This window comes from Amia ocellicauda, chromosome 17 (genome assembly GCF_036373705.1).
Source record: "Amia ocellicauda isolate fAmiCal2 chromosome 17, fAmiCal2.hap1, whole genome shotgun sequence".
Classification (NCBI taxonomy): Eukaryota; Metazoa; Chordata; class Actinopteri; order Amiiformes; family Amiidae; genus Amia; species Amia ocellicauda.
Genome location: NC_089866.1, coordinates 21,394,571 through 21,412,034, shown reverse-complemented (window position 1 = coordinate 21,412,034; position 17,464 = coordinate 21,394,571). Strand labels below are relative to the sequence as shown.

Here is a 17,464-nt window from a genome sequence, read left to right as displayed (position 1 = left end):
AATTATTTATTGGTGATAAAAGTTTATAGGTTGCAAAGCAGAAAGCAGGATGACTTACTTATCCTGTAAACATGTAGAGTTAGGATGACAGGGTACAAATCAAAAATGTTTTCTCTCAGAATATCCTGGATTGTGTTCTAGAATAGCAAACTCATCACATTTACAAAATAACCAGGATACATTTATCCCTCCAGAGTTTTTAATGAAAACCTAACAAGCAAAGCCTGGGGATTGGTGTTTTTTTTTTTTCCTGAAGCTGTGTTTATGATCTTTTTGTTTTTTTGCATTAAAGGAGCTTGGCACATTGGCACAAGTTACAGCACATTTCAGGTTCCTCGTCATAGTACCGATTTCAGCAAAACAACTTCACTAAGTGGCACTAAAAGCCTGCCAGCCAGGCTCCCATTTTAGGCTGTCAGTCCATGAACACAATAATTCCCCTAGCTGATCAGTTACAATCAGTAATTTTTTGAAAACGTTAAAGCGGAATTAATGCACTATAGATTGATGGAATATAGGGAGCAATTTCTTAAGTTGTTTGCCTGTTAGACTGACATTACTAAATTGCTGGTTGACATTCTAACCTTGGATATTTTTCCGGTGATTCATACATGCCCTTTTCTCTGCAGCTGACTTCGGGTTTGCCAGATACCTGCAGACCAACATGATGGCCGCAACACTGTGTGGCTCTCCTATGTACATGGTGAGTCTTTCTGATACTTTCACTTGCTCCTTAACCTCCCATGTAGAAATAAACATGGAAATATAGGAGCTGCTTTGTATGCTCACCCATTAAATACAATTTTAATTGGCACACAGACATGCACTGCCGGAAAATACATATCTTCATTTGATCACCCTTCTACAGGTTTCTGTTCTCCAGATAAGTAAATACGTTGGGTTGCTTTTGGCCCCATTTATCTTCCTGTTGATCATCTGTTGAGTTTATCAACAATGGAAGAAGAGAGAGAGCTAGTATACAACTGGTCAAATAATTTACATCTCTAAAGCACTGGCCCTATGAGGGTCAATAGCTGAGTTTAAGGCAGGGAGATTAAATAATCAATGTTGAAAACCCTAAACATTGCCATTGAAGTGCTGGGGAAAACCCCCAACAAACTCTGAGTACTAAACTTCCTGTCTGCTTGTCAGGAAAAGCTCTTCCTTTTCAACCTCCCTGCCAGACTGGTATGAGGCAAATGTCTGCAACTAAATTTGGGCGCATCTTTTAATAAACTACTGGATTACACTGTGGGGTGCTGTCTGGATCCTCCAAAATATATTGTCGCTAAGGAAAACATGTCAGATTTATGCAGACTGAGAGAGCGCTGGGTCTGACTTGATCACATCCCTGTGTTTTCCCCCAGGCCCCTGAAGTAATCATGTCCCAGACCTATGATGCCAAAGCCGACTTGTGGAGCATAGGAACCATTTTGTATCAGTGTCTGACTGGGAAGGCCCCGTTTCAGGTGAGTACCAGCTGGATCTTGGGCCATGCTTCTAATCAACCCTGGCCCTTCAGTCGTGCAATGGTGCACATCCTGATGTCAGCTGCCTGTAGTCCCATTCCTTCGGGAGCTAGAGGCAGGGGGGAGCAGAAGGCAGGAATCCAATTGAGACGTGCTTTGGGACTGTTCACGTAACTTTTCTTTGGAGTAAACATACTGCCATCCAAAACATTCAGTTTTGTTCTCAGGTACAATTCTGTTTTCAGCAGACCTTTCTGACTTGCAGCTGCTAAACATGGTGTGAAAGCAGCCCTAAGATTTGTTTTCTTTCATTCTTTGCTTTTCGTTCTTCATTTTTCTCTTTTTGTTTGTTTATCAGACTAACGCAGCTGTTAAGTGATACTGTAAAATTTCAACTCCTTCCCTCCCTAATCTCAGCCTACTCTTGACTTTTCAGTATTTTCAATATGTTTATCAAACCTGGCTGAACCTGCAGCCGTTGTGGTGTTGATCTTCCAGGGAAAGCCTCTAATTACCCTACCTAGCATGCTTTTGTTTATGCTGTCAACGTTTTACAGCTGCAAATGTGGTGCTGGGCAAATATATATATATATTTACAGTTTGTCTTTTGTTTGTTAATTTAATCAACCTTAATAGGTTCTCAGGATCATTTCAAGACAAAATGGGTTTTTAAATACAAACAAGAAAGTATACTGAAATAAAACCTGTAAGCAGTTCACATGACATTGTGAATTTGATTTGAATTTATTTTGGCCTGTTAAATATACTTCTACGCTGTCTGTCTTTGTTCTAGGCCTCTTCATGTTTGTCTTTTCTATCTGGCTGACTAGTTAATTTCTCTGGCTATGGGCAGAGCATGAGATCAAGATTATGATTAGAGATAAGACTATAGTTGTCTCTAGAACAATGTCCTGAGTATTCTATTCAAGATATGAGTAAAAGAAAACCTTCACCCCACTGAAAACGTTTGTTTCTAAGGCAAACTTTGTCCAGGGTGAAACCAGTCTGTGCTTTAACTGTATTGGCTACTTTTTATGACTGCTTATGACAGCATGGAAAATGTCCTGTGTTTTGCACCGGTCACGTTGCAGTTTGTGATGTTGTATTCATATTGTCTACTTTAAATATTCCCAGGAAGACCCATTTTATTCAAGCTTGCCAAATGTTTCTGTCATCTTTTCAGTTTTCCGGTGAACTCTAGCAATCATTGACTTTAATCTCCAGTGATCTGGCCAAAAAGCCTAAAGCCCAAATTAAGAACCTGTTATTCTGAGTCCCATGATGATGATGATGTTGTTTTAAAAATTTCTGTTTAGAGCGGATGTGTGTTGTACCTACTGAGAGCAAATACTTGGTAGGTCAGTGACAGATTACACAATATGTCTATGCACATGACTGACTGAGCAGATATGAATGGACAGAGAAAGATGCCCTGACTTCTCTAATTTGTTGCTCCTATGTTCAGTTGTGTTCACGTACATTGAAATGTTTAGGTTGATGGTTTTATATATAATACTGTTTTTAAGTTATTAGTAGGGTCCTGCATTTTCTGCGACTTGTAATTCAACTGCTATACTGAGTCTAGATGTTCCTGCAGCCTCCTTAGTTATGGCAATTTAATTCACAATTAAGAAATCAACTAATTACCCTTTGACTAATTAGAAAACTAAAAACTAATTACGATTAGTATAAATGGTAATTGAATCAGTTGATGCGTTAAAAGAAACATCGGGAGACCTAAAAATGGAATACCTCCAAACTTAAACTTAATTAGCCGATACAGTTAATCTGAGCAAATTCATGAGCATTGCACCCATCTTGACAGGCAGAAATGTCGCCTTTTTTTTTTTTTTTTTTTTTTTAGCTCCAGGCAGAGTTTCACTTTGTGGACGTGTGTCTGTTCAGCTGAGGTAAACAGCACAGCTCAGTAGCTTCTGGAATCAGATTTCCCAATGTCCTGCACCAACAGTCAAATCCTGAGGGGTCAGTCGTATTACTGAGGAGACGCTTCACTGCTTTGTTTATTAAGCCTGATTGTGACGGAGGCAGTTTCTCATTGTCAACTTGCGTATTCATTAACTTCTCACTCGCTATCTTCGGAGTTTGTCATTCAAGACCATTGTATTTGAGAGAGAGGCTTGAAAGGAACGTTGACACATATGAAAGGTATATGTAAACTTTAGGTCCTGGTTGAAGAAAAGTATCAAACGTACATAAATATTTGGACAGTGACACAAGTGTCATCATTTTGGCTCTGTATGCCACCACAATGGATTGTGTCATTGTGTCACTGTCCAAATATTTATGGACCTAACTGGATTTCTATCTGTATTGTTTCTATGTTTTGTTATGGTTGTTGCTGGGAAGGTTGCCTATTAAAAAAACTAATAAAAAAAACTCCTGTATATGCAGTCCAATGAAAGTGAAAAAACTGACTGTCTGTCTGTCCAAGACCACAAATCTTTCTCTTTCTTTTATTGAATTCCTGTATTTTTGTAACCCCTGGAATCCATCAGGACGTTATTGTTATATAAGCAAAAAATACAAAAATTATGATAATAAACTCAGACTGCTGCCTGAGCTCCAAGGTGAGATTTTTTTTTTTTCAGATTCGAGCTACAATTGCCGCTTTCTGTCTCTGTGTTTTGTGTGCTCTTCACACCACCAGCAAACACCACCAAACAATGAGATGAATTCATGTAAAGCTGGCCCTAACTGTGGTGCTGACTTTGACATCTCGGTGCTGAATCTAACATGAAAGTTGCCATCTGTGCCGTGAGATCTCGGTGTTCTTTTGCTAAACCTTGAACCCAAGTTTCAGAACACGTTTGAGATCCAAGGGTTTGTAATCGGCAGGATTAAGGTTGACGTTCGCCTGGTACAAAGAGACTACTGGGGTATGCCTTGTTTTCAATGTATTCACACAGTAAAACATACAGCAGAGAATGCTGTCTCGTCAACTTTCATTCTCTGTGCATTCGTACTTTTTCCAGGTGATTTTGTCCTCATGTAGGAGGCTGCTTATTAGTTTTTCTAAATCAGTGCTAGCTCACATTAGTGCAAAAAGTCATTGAAACTTTAACATAACCCTTGGGAACTGAAGAAGAGAGAGAGGGAGGTTAGCAGGTTTGGCAGAAGATTCGAGCACTCTTTTTTTTTTATTATTATCATGAAAAACAAAGACTTGGCTCCCTCTGCTTTCTTTTTTACCACTTAAGATCACATGTTGGCTTTTCTGAGGGGAAAAAACAAACTGTCCAGGGATTAATGATGGGTCAATAGTCTTGTGCCACAGTTTTTAGAGTGCCTGAACTGCCCAGATCTGTTTACACACACAGGGGTACAAGTCTCTGAAACAGTTCTGGGAGAAATTACTTAATGGTTTATTTATACTCTGGATACCATCTGTACCATCTGTTCGTCTCTGTGGCAGTTCAGTCCAGCAGAGTCGATGCCCACTGAGAGGAGAGTTCTGCCAGGATGGGGTTATCGGGTTGAAAGAAATAAAAAATAAATAATAATCGTAAATAGTCTAGCAGAACAGCCAGCTGACGTGTAGATTGGCTTTGGTTTCATCATGAGACAGATAAGATAAACAAGGTATTTCTCTCTCTGACATTAGCAAGGCTATATATTCTTTCTTATTTATATTTTTATGATAATATAATACAACTAAAGATGTCCAGGAAAAGGTTGGGGTTTTGATTACAAAAATACATTAATCCAAACACAAATGTTTGTATGTGGTGTTCTGATTTGGGCCCTGTGATTTGAGCGATCTGTCCATATGATTGTTACGGCAAATTGTGCAAAACACAGGGCCCTAGTTCTGATGTAAACACTTTCCCACTATGACATTTAAGCCTATAGACACTGACACTGTGTTTATTTCGCAACAGGCCAGCAGCCCCCAAGATCTCCGCATGTTCTACGAGAAAAACAAGAGTCTAACCCCCAAGTAAGTGCCTCCTTTTGATTCTGACATTTAGTGTGAAATATATCTCCCATAAAGAGGCTTGGTAATTTGGGAATGTATTTTCTGGGGTTTTTGTATGCTCTCGTCCAAATGTGTATCACACATCGCCAGACCATCACATGTCACAAGTCAGTGTGTCTGGGACTTCTCTTTTGTTCGCTGTTTCTCTGTCCTCCCCTTACTTTCCAAAAGGTAGAACTGAGTCACCCTCCTCTCACTGCTTTGGTCCTGCTTGGTCACTTTCAACTACTCAAATTTAACTTGTACCTGTGACCAGACACTAGCTGCATTGCCAAGTTTCCACATGACGCAAAGTTGGGCACAGGCACTCACATTCCCTTGACACTCAGTTTGCCAAGTAATGTATCTGTATTTTTATTTTAAACCATATTACTGAGCTGCAGTGTCTGGTGTGCCTGCATGCCTTTCTCTTGAAGCATTGTTATCCTTGGTGTCTTTTTTCATAATATCCACAACATTATACCTATAAGTACACTTTGTTTTGTGAGAATTTGGTGAACCCTAAAAATCTTGAATATGGTAAACTGCAGTGTAAGAAGGGATTAGCAGCTTGTGTTCTTTCACCTTCTTTGGCATTCCTCTGTCATTGGACACAGGCACCAGAACCACAGACATAACAAAGTCATTATCTAGCAAGACTGGGGGGAAAAACTCCCGGGACTAGCACATTCAAATTTGTTTTCTGCACACAGCAATAGTACACCTGCTGTGGAGCAGATGTAGTTGGGCCTTATGAATCATGCAGGACCAGATACATCAGGCTGATCAAGAAACAAATTGTGAGGAAATTGAGCCATTTGTGGGAGGTGCTCCTTTTTAATTGGACAGGTCGTGTTATGTCCACTTGTTTCCCAGTGTCTGTTCTATCTGTCGAGGCATTACTCTCACTAGAGTCGTTTGCTTGCCTTTCATCCCAAAGGGTCACTTAAGATTTGCCAAAGGAAGGTTTTTGTGCTCTGTAAACAGCAGAGCAGAGTTCTTGCTAGGGCTCTATTTATAGCCACGCTTCGCTGAAATGTGTCAGTCACCAGCTGGTTACGGTATCACTTTTCGTCGACCCACATAGTTGAGTTCACAGACGCGCAAGCCAGCCTGCCTCTCAGCGCTCACCTGGATCACGTTACCTGTATGTAGGACTCCCGCTGCTCGTTCCCCCAGGACACAGTCTAATAGTGCTGATCAATTTGTGATTACATTCTGTCCAAGCTTAAACTGCAATTAATCACTAGTTATGGACTGGATTGGCCTTTTCTGTATTTTCTGTATCTTCAGCCCATATTTATCTATATATGTATGTCTGTTGACTCTTTAACACCTGCATCCAAAAGCCAGCAAAGATCAAGCCATGATAGCAAAGCTCAGTCACCCAGCAGAATAATGTATTGACTACACCGCTTTCATTTTTGTCAATTACTGTGCATCTTACAGTGGAGAAGCTCTATTGCCACTTATTCACCTGTAAGTGCTTCTCTTTATCATTTATTCATAAAAAATTAAGCTTTAACTCCCCGAGAGAGGAGTACATGCTCTACAAAGCAACACAATCTTGGCTGAAGAACTTGTTCACGGTGCCTACAAGAGACACGTCCCTCGTTCGCCTCATCAGATACTTCTGTCGGCTCAGAATATAAATTACCTGTTGGCTGTTTTGACATGCTCTTTTAAATGGTCTTGGGAGGCTAAGAAGCTCTACTTTTAAAGGCACAGCTTGCTCAACACCCTCAAAGTACCTGTTAAAGATGTAGTAGGTTTCATTATTGTAACCTTTATACCCTTGTTATGAAATTTCACACTTTCTACTGTAGGTGTGGCAGCCATGTTGGTGCAAGCAAGGCCAGCAATATTGGAGTTGCTTAATCTCAGTGCTGTGGTTATCAGGAAAAGGTTCATAATAAGCAGCTATTGGTGTTTGATGTTGTGACTATACTGAGCAGCTGGTTACATGTTAATCACTGATAAAGCAGAGTAAACAACTGCTGTTGAGCCTGTCAGGCTGAAAGGTACTTAAAGTAAGGAACTAGAAATAAAAATAGATATGTCTGCCCCTGGTTTAATCTGTGTCAGGCTAGCTCTTTTCACTCTCTTCACCTTCATAGAGAGTCATTTTTTTCCCCTCAAAATACCAGATTTTCATCATATAAAAAATACAAATTACATGTTTTGGGTGCCTTATTAGTATCACCAGTCACTTAAGACTGAAGGAAACGCCAATGAAGACAAAATAATTAATTCTAAAGAGTACTGTGATGTGACTTTTCCGATGGCTTAAAACAGCAAGCCCAGGTCTAATTGTGACTCTTGAATTGGACTGAAATTGGACAGGATGCCAATGACTAACTGCTGCGATGGTCAGAGAAGTGACAGAATTGCTTACAAGCCACTGTCTGCAAGCATAAATTGTGGATTCAAATTGGATTACTTTCAAACACTTTAAGAGAATTAAGATCTAGCTAACAAAAGTGACTAACTTGACAGTGACCAAAAAACCCACAGATTTGTTTTCAATTAGGTGCCCATTTCTAAGCAATACACAAAATGAAAAGCTATTAAAATTTCAAAGAAAACAGTATTTGTATTTGTATTTGTCACAGAAATGTGGTCAACAGTTTATGTTGAGGAAGATGGGTACAGCAGAAACTGAAATGAGAAAGTAATCTGAAAGTAGCTACCTTTTGATTTTGACTTTCCATAAAATAAAACAAATTATTAATATGAATTATTAAAGAATAATTAATGTTTTTTATGCAGCTCTTTGATAATAACCTGCTTTTTTTGTTCTGTTTTTTAATTGAAATTCATCTGTTTTTCCCAGCATCCCAAGGGAGACCTCCACCCACCTCCGTCAGCTGCTGCTGGGTCTGTTACAGCGCAATCACAGGGACCGCATGGACTTCGGTGGGTCTTCTCTCTCTCTGTATTGTGCTGGGCCTGTCCTTTTTGAGAGGCTTAACCTGGATAAAATATATTGTGTGTTTATGTGTATGTATCTGTGATTTTTAAACCGTGAAAATATTTTTGGAAATCCCCTACATCATAAACCCAGTCTGAAGAGTTTGCCAATGTTGTTCTTGTGTGCCAGTGTTGTAGTTCTTCGTTCCTAAAAATGCCTGGCTAACTTAGTGAAGTCTGTTCTTTTTGTACACCCAGTTGACTTCACTGGTTAGGTGGAGATGAGGTCTGGAATGTTTCACCAGTTTACAGAATTCGTCGATGGTATCCAGGCTTTTCACAGCTTAAAATCCCTTTGACCACTTGATACTAAAGATTTGAAACTGCTGTCATTCATCCAAAAGCCTTTTGATCTTCCTAGTATGCCCACTAGGATCTGTGTTAGTTCATTTCAGGCCGAGTCAGAGAGAACCCTCCAGGTCTGTCTAGGGTTTGTCTATCTTATAATAATCTCCATTTCCTTGCAGATGAGTTTTTCCGACATCCCTTCTTGGAAGTGAGCTCATCCATGAAGAAATGTAAGTGACTCAGTGCAGGGCAAAAAGGGGCCTATTTGTCTTATTTATTCAAAACCATACAGTCGCCCGAATCACTCACAGTTCCAGATTGAATGTGGAAAACGCTGCCGGAATGCACTGAAATAAGAAATGTGTGTGGGAATTAAGTTGGTTCCCTCAGGGCGGGGATCAGAAGTGGTATTTAAATAAATAAAGGAATACATCAATACATAAATAAAAGTTTGCCAGAACAAATTTCCATTTGTGACCAGTTTTTAAATCAGATTAGCTGACACAAGTAATTCCTTCATTTAGGCCGTAAACTGATGGAACCTCTTGTGATCTTGTGATGCAGAGGAACAAAAAGAGTGACGATATTAAAACTTATTACCACGGTATCACCACTGTTATTAAAGATGCCTTTTGAGAACGGCTGACCCTACTGTTCCACAGTGTAGCCGCAGCCAGTAAATCCACACCAAACTAGCAGGCATTACTGACTAAGCACATCAAGATTCATCCAAACGCTGGTCTGTTCTGGTTTAGCAAATGCATTATTTCCATTTCTCTATTAAAAATTATATCTGCCTAAAAGAGACCTGAAGAGTCTGCAACGTATAAAATAAATAAATAACTCTTTATGGCTATTGTGCTTGCTTCACACTGCAACACTATTTATCTAACCTAGAAACTGGTTAAGGCTTATTTCAAGATAATTATTGTCAAAGCAGGTCATGTTATCTCAGGTGTCAACATGTCTATGAACTATTCTGCTGGCTGGGCAGAGCGTCAGAAGGCCTAATCCAAGGCTGCAGTAACCGAGACTCTGTGGTGTGTGTGTTTGCAGCCGCCCCCGTGCCGATGCCCTCTTACCCTAGCTCGGGATCCGCCAGCTCCTGCAGCAGCTCCTCCACCTCCCATCTGGCCTCGCCTCCCGTGAGTCACTGAGGGGAACTGGGTGGGGCAGTGCAGGGGGAGGGTCACTTCCATCGCCGGGAGAGTGGGCGGGGTCAAGGATGGGGTATAACTGCCTCATTTAATTAATTTGTGCAGCTGAAACAAAAGGCACAGAATATCAAAATGGTATTTTTGTTTTAAAGTAAAATGTATCTGTTTTTGACAACTGTGCACATAATTATTTATTTTCTGAATAAGGTACATTATCCTATCATACAGATAACTATAGATATAGACGGGTGACAAATTAACAGAAAAAACAACATAAAGTGTCTCAGTAGGGTGTTGGGCACCATGAGCCACCAGAACAGCTTCAGTGCTCTTGGCACAGATTCTGCGAGTCTCTGGACTCTACTGGAGGGATGGAACTCCATTCTTCCAAAAGATATTCCCTCATTTGGGGTTTTGATGATGGTGGTGGAGAGCGGTGTCTAACACGTCGGTCCAAAATCTCCCATAAGGGTTCAATTGGGTTGAGATCTGGTGACTGCGAAGGCCATAGCATATGATTCACGTCATTTTCATACTCATCAAACCATTCAATGAGCCCTCGTGCCCTGTGGATGGGGACATTGTCATCCTGGAAGAGACCACTCCCATCAGGATAGAAATGTTTCACCATAGGATATAAAGGTGATCACTCAGAATAACTTTGTCATGATTTACAGTGACCCTTCTCTCCAAGGGGACAAGTGGACCCAAACCATGCCAGGAAAATGCCCCATAGCATAACAGAGCCTCCGGACCCCCTCACTGTAGGGGTCAAGCAGTCAGGCCTGTACCGTTCTCTTGGTGTTGCCACAAATGGACTCACCCACTTGTCGACTGAAGCTCCTGCCATTCATGACCTCTCTTTCAAAGTCCCTTAGATCCTTTCCTCTTGCCATCTTGATCCAAAATCAAGGTCAACTGGGCCTGCTCAGCATTTTTATACAGTGAGGGAAAAAAGTATTTGATCCCCTGCTGATTTTGTATGTTTGCCCACTGACAAAGAAATGATCAGTCTATAATTTTAATGGTAGGTGTATTTTAACAGTGAGAGACAGAATAACAACAAAAAAATCCAAAAAAACGCATTTCAAAAAAGTTATAAATTGATTTGCATGTTAATGAGTGAAATAAGTATTTGATCCCCTATCAATCAGCAAGATTTCTGGCTCCCAGGTGTCTTTCATACAGGTAACGAGCTGAGATTAGGAGCACTCTCTTAAAGGGAGTGCTCCTAATCTCAGCTCGTTACATGTATAAAAGACACCTGTCCACAGAAGCAATCAATCAATCAGATTCCAAACTCTCCACCATGGCCAAGACCAAAGAGCTGTCCAAGGATGTCAAGGACAAGATTGTAGACCTACACATGGCTGGAATGGGCTACAAGACCATCGCCAAGCAGCTTGGTGAGAAGGTGACAACAGTTGGTGCGATTATTCGCAAATGGAAGAAACACAAAATAACTGTCATTCTCCCTCGGTCTGGGGCTCCATGCAAGATCTCACCTTGTGGAGTTTAAATGATCATGAGAACGGTGAGGAATCAGCCCAGAACTACACGGGAGGATCTTGTTAATGATCTCAAGGCAGCTGGGACCATAGTCACCAAGAAAACAATTGGTAACACACTACGCCATGAAGGACTGAAATCCTGCAGCGCCCGCAAGGTCCCCCTGCTCAAGAAAGCACATGTACAGGCCCGTCTGAAGTTTGCCAATGAACATCTGAATGATTCAGAGGAGAACTGGATGAAAGTGTTGTGGTCAGATGAGACCAAAATCGAGCTCTTTGGCATCAACTCAACTCGCCGTGTTTGGAGGAGGAGGAATGACCCCAAGAACACCATCCCCACCGTCAAACATGGAGGTGAAAACATTATGCTTTGGGGTGTTTTTCTGCTAAGGGGACAGGACAACTGCACCGCATCAAAGGGACGATGGACGGGGCCATGTACTGTCAAATCTTGGGTGAGAACCTCCTTCCCTCAGCCAGGGCATTGAAAATGGGTCGTGGATGGGTATTCCAGCATGACAATGACCCATAACACACAGCCAAGGCAACAAAGGAGTGGCTCAAGAAGAAGCACATTAAGGTCCTGGAGTGGCCTAGCCAGTCTCCAGACCTTAATCCCATAGAAAATCTGTGGAGGGAGCTGAAGGTTCGAGTTGCCAAACGTCAGCCTCGAAACCTTAATGACTTGGAGAGGATCTGCAAAGAGGAGTGGGACAAAATCCCTCCTGAGATGTGTGCAAACCTGGTGGCCAACTACAAGAAACGTCTGACCTCTGTGATTGCCAACAAGGGTTTTGCCACCAAGTACTAAGTCGAAGGGGTCAAATACTTATTTCCCTCATTAACATGCAAATCAATGTATAACTTTTTTGAAATGCGTTTTTCTGAATTTTTATGTTGTTATTCTGTGTCTCACTGTTAAAATACACCTACCATTAAAATTATAGACTGATAATTTCTTTGTCAGTGGGCAAACATACAAAATCAGCAGGGGATCAAATACTTTTTTCCCTCACTGTACATGCCACACAGCATGATAGGATGTGAATTGCTGAATTGTATCATGCAGTACGCCTGTTTGGAGGCATCTACATTAGTTATGTTCCTCCACTCATTTAATCAGGTTTTTCCTTTAATTTGTCAGCCGTCTGTATGTAGACAAAAGACATAAACCAGTGACCAGTCCCTTCAAACACAGAGGTTTCTAGTCAAACATTTAACTTGTAATGTTGCAAACTGCACAGCACGTCTGTGTTTCTGTCTCTGAGGTGCCTGTGGCAACGTCTGTCCCTCTTGCAGCAGTCTGTGGCCGAGATGCAGCAGCTCCGCGCCAAGACGCTGACCTCCCCTACCCAGGATTCCCCGGGTTTCCTGTTGAAAGACTCTGCAGGGAGCAGCAGCAAAAACTCCTCCTGCGACACAGACGACTTTGTAATGGTTCCAGCACAGTTTCCAAGTAAGGCTAGCTCCTGTTTCTCATACTCTGCAAAAAGATACTATCATTAGTGCCTACATTTGGGAGTATGATAATAAATAGAACAGCCTGACTCTACCTTATTGCTGTCATTCAAAGCACGTCTTACAGCTGATCTAACCATCCCAGGTGAACCGACTTGAGCAAGAGATGGCTCTTATGCATATGCAACTGACACTCTGACTTGAACCTGGCCTATATTTAGGGCTTGGGAGCTGCCGAAAAAAAAAAAAAAATTGAATTAGGTCTGGAATACAGGAGGGGTGGGTGTTCTAATATGCTTGCTATTTTTTTTTTTGGCTTGTTTGTTTTTCTTCAGTCATGTCACTGCAGGAAACAGGGCTGTCACTCTGTCCGTCTCAGAGATGACAATGTTGTTCCTCAGTGACTCCTCTCTTCTGCATCAAAAGTCAATTCAGTCTTTGGAAAAGTGCTCAGCAATGTTTTCATCATGTGCTTTGCAGACAGTCAGACTATCTGAAAGTGTCAGCGGGGATTCAGAATGTCACAATCTGAGTTTCCAATTGTTTTTTGTTTTTTTTCTTGCACAAGACAAGTTCTCTTTTCTTCAGTGTTCTCTTTCTGAAAAGATTTTTTAAAAGGGGCAACTTTTTCTTGTGTTTTAAGTATGGCTATCTGGAATGCCAATATACACACACCTTATCTTCTCTTTCCACCCTCTACCCCCTCTCTCTCTCCAGGTGAAATTGCCAGTGAAGGGGCAATGGGCAAGCCAGTCCAGGACAGTCTCATGTACAGTGGGTGAGTTGCTTTGGGGACGAAAACCATTGCAACTAATGAATAGTGGCCAAGAAGAACAGTAGTATACTTTACAATCTGTTCCTATACAGTTACAGCCTATGCAAGCCCAAATAACATGCTTGTGTGAGAAATCAAACTACTTACCCTTTAAAGTTGTTGTCCGTCCATCCCCTGTCCCCAGTTGTTCAATTCTATGTATTCATAGAATCATAAAAATGTATAATTACACATTTGGTTTATTTCTCTATAGTCATTAAGACCAAGGGAGCTATAACTACACTGAGGTCTGTTTCATAGTGAGCGAGGGCAGTACACAGTGTTAAGCAGAGTCTAGTAGCCTGTTCTGCTGTTAAATGGTGGTTGTTTTTGCCCACTGTGATTAGGAGCTCTCTGCTGACCTCTGCTGCTCTGGGGAGTCAGGGCAAGACACCATCCCCTTCACCCTCCTTCAGCAGCTCTCCCAGCCCCTCCGGGTAAGCGAACTGCCCGCTTGGCAGCAGGAGGGCCAGGCTATGTGGGCCCTGGACACGCCTGCTGTTCAGAGAGAGAGAGTTTGATAGCTGGGTGAAGCCTGCACCAATGTTTTCAATTAAACATCGGTTTTCACTTGTATTCCTGTAGAGAGGAAAATATGAGCATGTAAAACCTTTCAAAACAAACTAAGAAAAACATATTTAACCAAAACAAAACTTGGATGGATTCTCTCTATTGGTCCCCGAGATGTATATATTAATTGTGTTTATTTCTTGAGTGTCTTTAGTATCACATTCTTTGTCAATATTGTCATATTAACAAAAATATTCTTATTAGTATCCCCCAAATAATCTGTGGTAACTCTCTGGAACAGTTGTAGCATTGTTCAAATAACTGCGCCAGAAATGTCATGCAATGCAGACCATTAGACAAGAATGCTTATCTAAGCAGCTGCTTAAAAGAAAATATTAACATTTTGCCAACATGACTGGACAGATCATTAATAGCCATCTCAGTTAACAATTCTGACACCTCATCTCATCTCACCTAAATGAGAAAGGCAGTTTCATATGTTAGCTTAAAAAAGAAAAAAAATTATGTAACTGCTTGGCTTTTCAACATGCTTTAAAGAGTCAGTTGCCAAGTCACCAGTTCTTCGCTTAAGACATAATTCCTATTAATCACCTCTGTGGAGACAGTGGATTCAGATTCCTTCTCTCTCTCAGAGCTGAGATTGCAGCCACTTGATCTTTAGACACCTTAGACTTTCCTCGTTGGTCTTCTGGGAATTAAAGTGGTTCTGTAACAAGAGGAATTAAAGTACAAAGCTTAGTTCGTCTTAATGAGGGAAGGACAATGCTTGTTCCTGCCCCTCGGTGAGGCTCTGACTTACTCTGTTCTCTTGCCCTCGCAGCCGGCCCATTGAGTTTTCGGCCAGTAACTACAGCCAGTCGGTGCCCATCCCTGTGCCCACCCAGATTCAGAACTACCAGCGCATTGAGCAGAACCTGCACTCGCCCAGCCAGAACAGCTCGCCCCGGTGAGAAAGTTATGAAAGTAATGTTAAATGTGTTAAGAGTAAAATTATAAACTTGCGAATGAGAAACTCTGGAAATGTCCTCCTGAGCTCTCCACTCCCCTCTCTCAGATCCGGCCCCCCAGTGAGGCAGTGCAGCAGTGGCAGCCCCCTTGGATATGGGCGGACTGGGGCTTCGCCGCCCTTCCCAGGAGACCACGGGGCAGTGTTCAGCTCTCGCAGGCTCTCTGTCGGGGGGTCCAAACCATACCAGCCTTCCCCCCAAGGTACGGCTCAGTGTTTTATCTTGGATGTATTTATCGTGTATGTATGTGTATGTATTTATACATCGTGTTATGGATTTGCAGGTTAGAAACATAACTCTCCCAGTAGAACTGCATGTCAGAAACTCGAAAGTGGAGTATCCCTTCTAAATGCACTGTTAAAATCCCTGTTATTTGACAACACAAGAATATTTACAATAAATGAATAATGTTTCCTATGCAAACATCTAAACTTTTGTGTTATGTCCTGTTTTAACACCTGCATTTAATCAAATTCGTACTGAAGTTATGCGAAATTAAATTAATCATTCTTGAAGGTGCTGTATATAGTAGAGTGTGAGGGTGGGTGTCCCTGATTTACAATAGCAGGCGAGGCTGCAGTCAGCCAGACAGGAGCCTGTTTCGTGTAGAGCCAGGGTATCCATCCAGCGCGTGGACAGGCACAGACAGGGCCAGGCGTAAGAGAGGCCTGCTCAGCGGGGACAGCGTTGATTAATGTGTGGATGCTCTGGGTATGCTTTATGAGTGTGTCTGTTCTTTGGCTGGACTCAAGGCTCTGGTAATGAAATACACTGCAACACAATAAGTGCTTTTTTTTTTTAATCTCTTCTTCACAGTGGGTACTATCCCAGAGCTGCCTGGACAGACTTGCCCCCTGCACCCAGACACAGGCCACAGGCTGCAGAGTGGAGGTAGGTTGACTTTAAGTATTGGGAGACAATTTAGTCCTTGCTGGTTTGCTTTTATAATTTAATTTGTTTTATGCGCTGATTTGATTGATTAACTGAAGATGTGCCGTTTTGTAACAAGTTCAGGCACTGATTTATTTATTCTTTTGGTTGTCAAGGTTTTATATCCAACAGGCCATTGTCTGTGTCTGGTGTTTGTTCAGGTGCCTCTCACTGCTCCCCTTTGTCTACCCGGCTCTGGGCCGTCCCTTAAAAACTGACATTGTGTGCGGATTGAGTTTGCGTTTGGCTCGGGCTCCATTGACTTGTTTTGTCTCACTGCTCAGATTCCAGCCGAGTTTCTCTGAGTCAGCACTGAGCGGCTGTGTTCAGATGACATTAATTCCTTTGCCGCGCTCGTCCTTTGTATCAGGACCAGTGTGGACTTGTCTGTGCTTCAGTAGCTTAATCTGGTACAAGGTCTTTAAGGAAACCCAGTCCTCGTCACAGAAACCTACCTGTAAATTTCAGACCTACCTATTCCAGACATAACTGTCCCTCAGTATAAAAAAAAAAAATCAGTAATTCATATATACATTTACAGTGGTACACCTTATTTGCCTTAAATATGTTAATGTTGAGCAAATACTCCAGAATCTGTTTTCCCTCTCCGTGTGGATGTTGAGATAGTGACGTTGTGTTGGTCCCTGCAGGCCAGACGGTGCCCGAGGCCTCTCCCCATCCTGGCATGGGCTCCCGGCTGCACAGCGCCCCCAGCCTGCTGGAGGGCACGTACACCTGCAGGCAGAAGATTAAGAAGCAGAACTCAGACCCCGTGGTGGTGCGACAGTGCAGTCAGCCTCAGCAGGTGCCCTCCTTGCCGCCCTGCCGGCCCCTGCGCTCCTCTCCCAAGCTCTGTGAGCTCATGCAGAGGAGCCCTCTGCCCACCATCCTGGGCTCCCCGACCAAGGTGAGGCCCATAAAGGGCCGTGTGCAAGTCATTTTGAGAGTAAATCCATACATATCCAAAGGAGTCATCCACATGGGTCTGGAGAGGCGGCTGTTGCTTTTATAAGCCTCCGACTTCCTGTTTCTGAACCGTGATTAACCCAGGTGCCCTGATTGTCATTCTGCACAGGCCATGCCTCCCTTTGAATTCCCCAAGCCTCCCAGCTCACACAACCTGGTCACCTTGCTGGCTCAGCAGGGCCTGGTACTGACCCCAACCCGCAACAGGACTGTCCCCGACCTGAAAAACCTAGGACCACCGCCCAGCCAGCAGCCCGGCCCGGGAGCCATGTCCCCCACAGAGGACAGCAAGGGCCCCTTTGGCAGGTATGTTCAAGATCCTAATTACCATAAAGCTACCAAACACATGCAGATGGGCAAGGAGTCACACTGGCCAGCAAATCTTGC

The 17,464-nt window shown here is 42.4% G+C and overlaps 1 protein-coding gene across 7 annotated transcripts in view; it reads left to right on the top strand.

Annotated features, from left to right (window-relative positions):
- LOC136712322 (serine/threonine-protein kinase ULK1) overlaps positions 1 to 17,464 on the top strand; it is a 40,777-nt gene that overhangs the window by 13,722 nt on the left and 9,591 nt on the right. For 4 of the 7 annotated variants that reach the window (XM_066688827.1, XM_066688826.1, XM_066688823.1 and 1 more), the window contains exons 7-20: positions 630 to 703; positions 1,368 to 1,469; positions 5,369 to 5,427; positions 8,279 to 8,361; positions 8,883 to 8,933; positions 9,760 to 9,848; positions 12,671 to 12,827; positions 13,547 to 13,607; positions 13,991 to 14,080; positions 14,995 to 15,120; positions 15,229 to 15,383; positions 15,998 to 16,072; positions 16,762 to 17,018; positions 17,187 to 17,383. In XM_066688827.1, coding sequence (XP_066544924.1) covers positions 630 to 703; positions 1,368 to 1,469; positions 5,369 to 5,427; positions 8,279 to 8,361; positions 8,883 to 8,933; positions 9,760 to 9,848; positions 12,671 to 12,827; positions 13,547 to 13,607; positions 13,991 to 14,080; positions 14,995 to 15,120; positions 15,229 to 15,383; positions 15,998 to 16,072; positions 16,762 to 17,018; positions 17,187 to 17,383 — 1,576 coding nt within the window. The remainder of the gene's footprint in view (positions 1 to 629; positions 704 to 1,367; positions 1,470 to 5,368; positions 5,428 to 8,278; positions 8,362 to 8,882; positions 8,934 to 9,759; positions 9,849 to 12,670; positions 12,828 to 13,546; positions 13,608 to 13,990; positions 14,081 to 14,994; positions 15,121 to 15,228; positions 15,384 to 15,997; positions 16,073 to 16,761; positions 17,019 to 17,186; positions 17,384 to 17,464) is intronic. The other 3 variants (XM_066688828.1, XM_066688824.1, XM_066688825.1) reach the window with 2 other exon arrangements.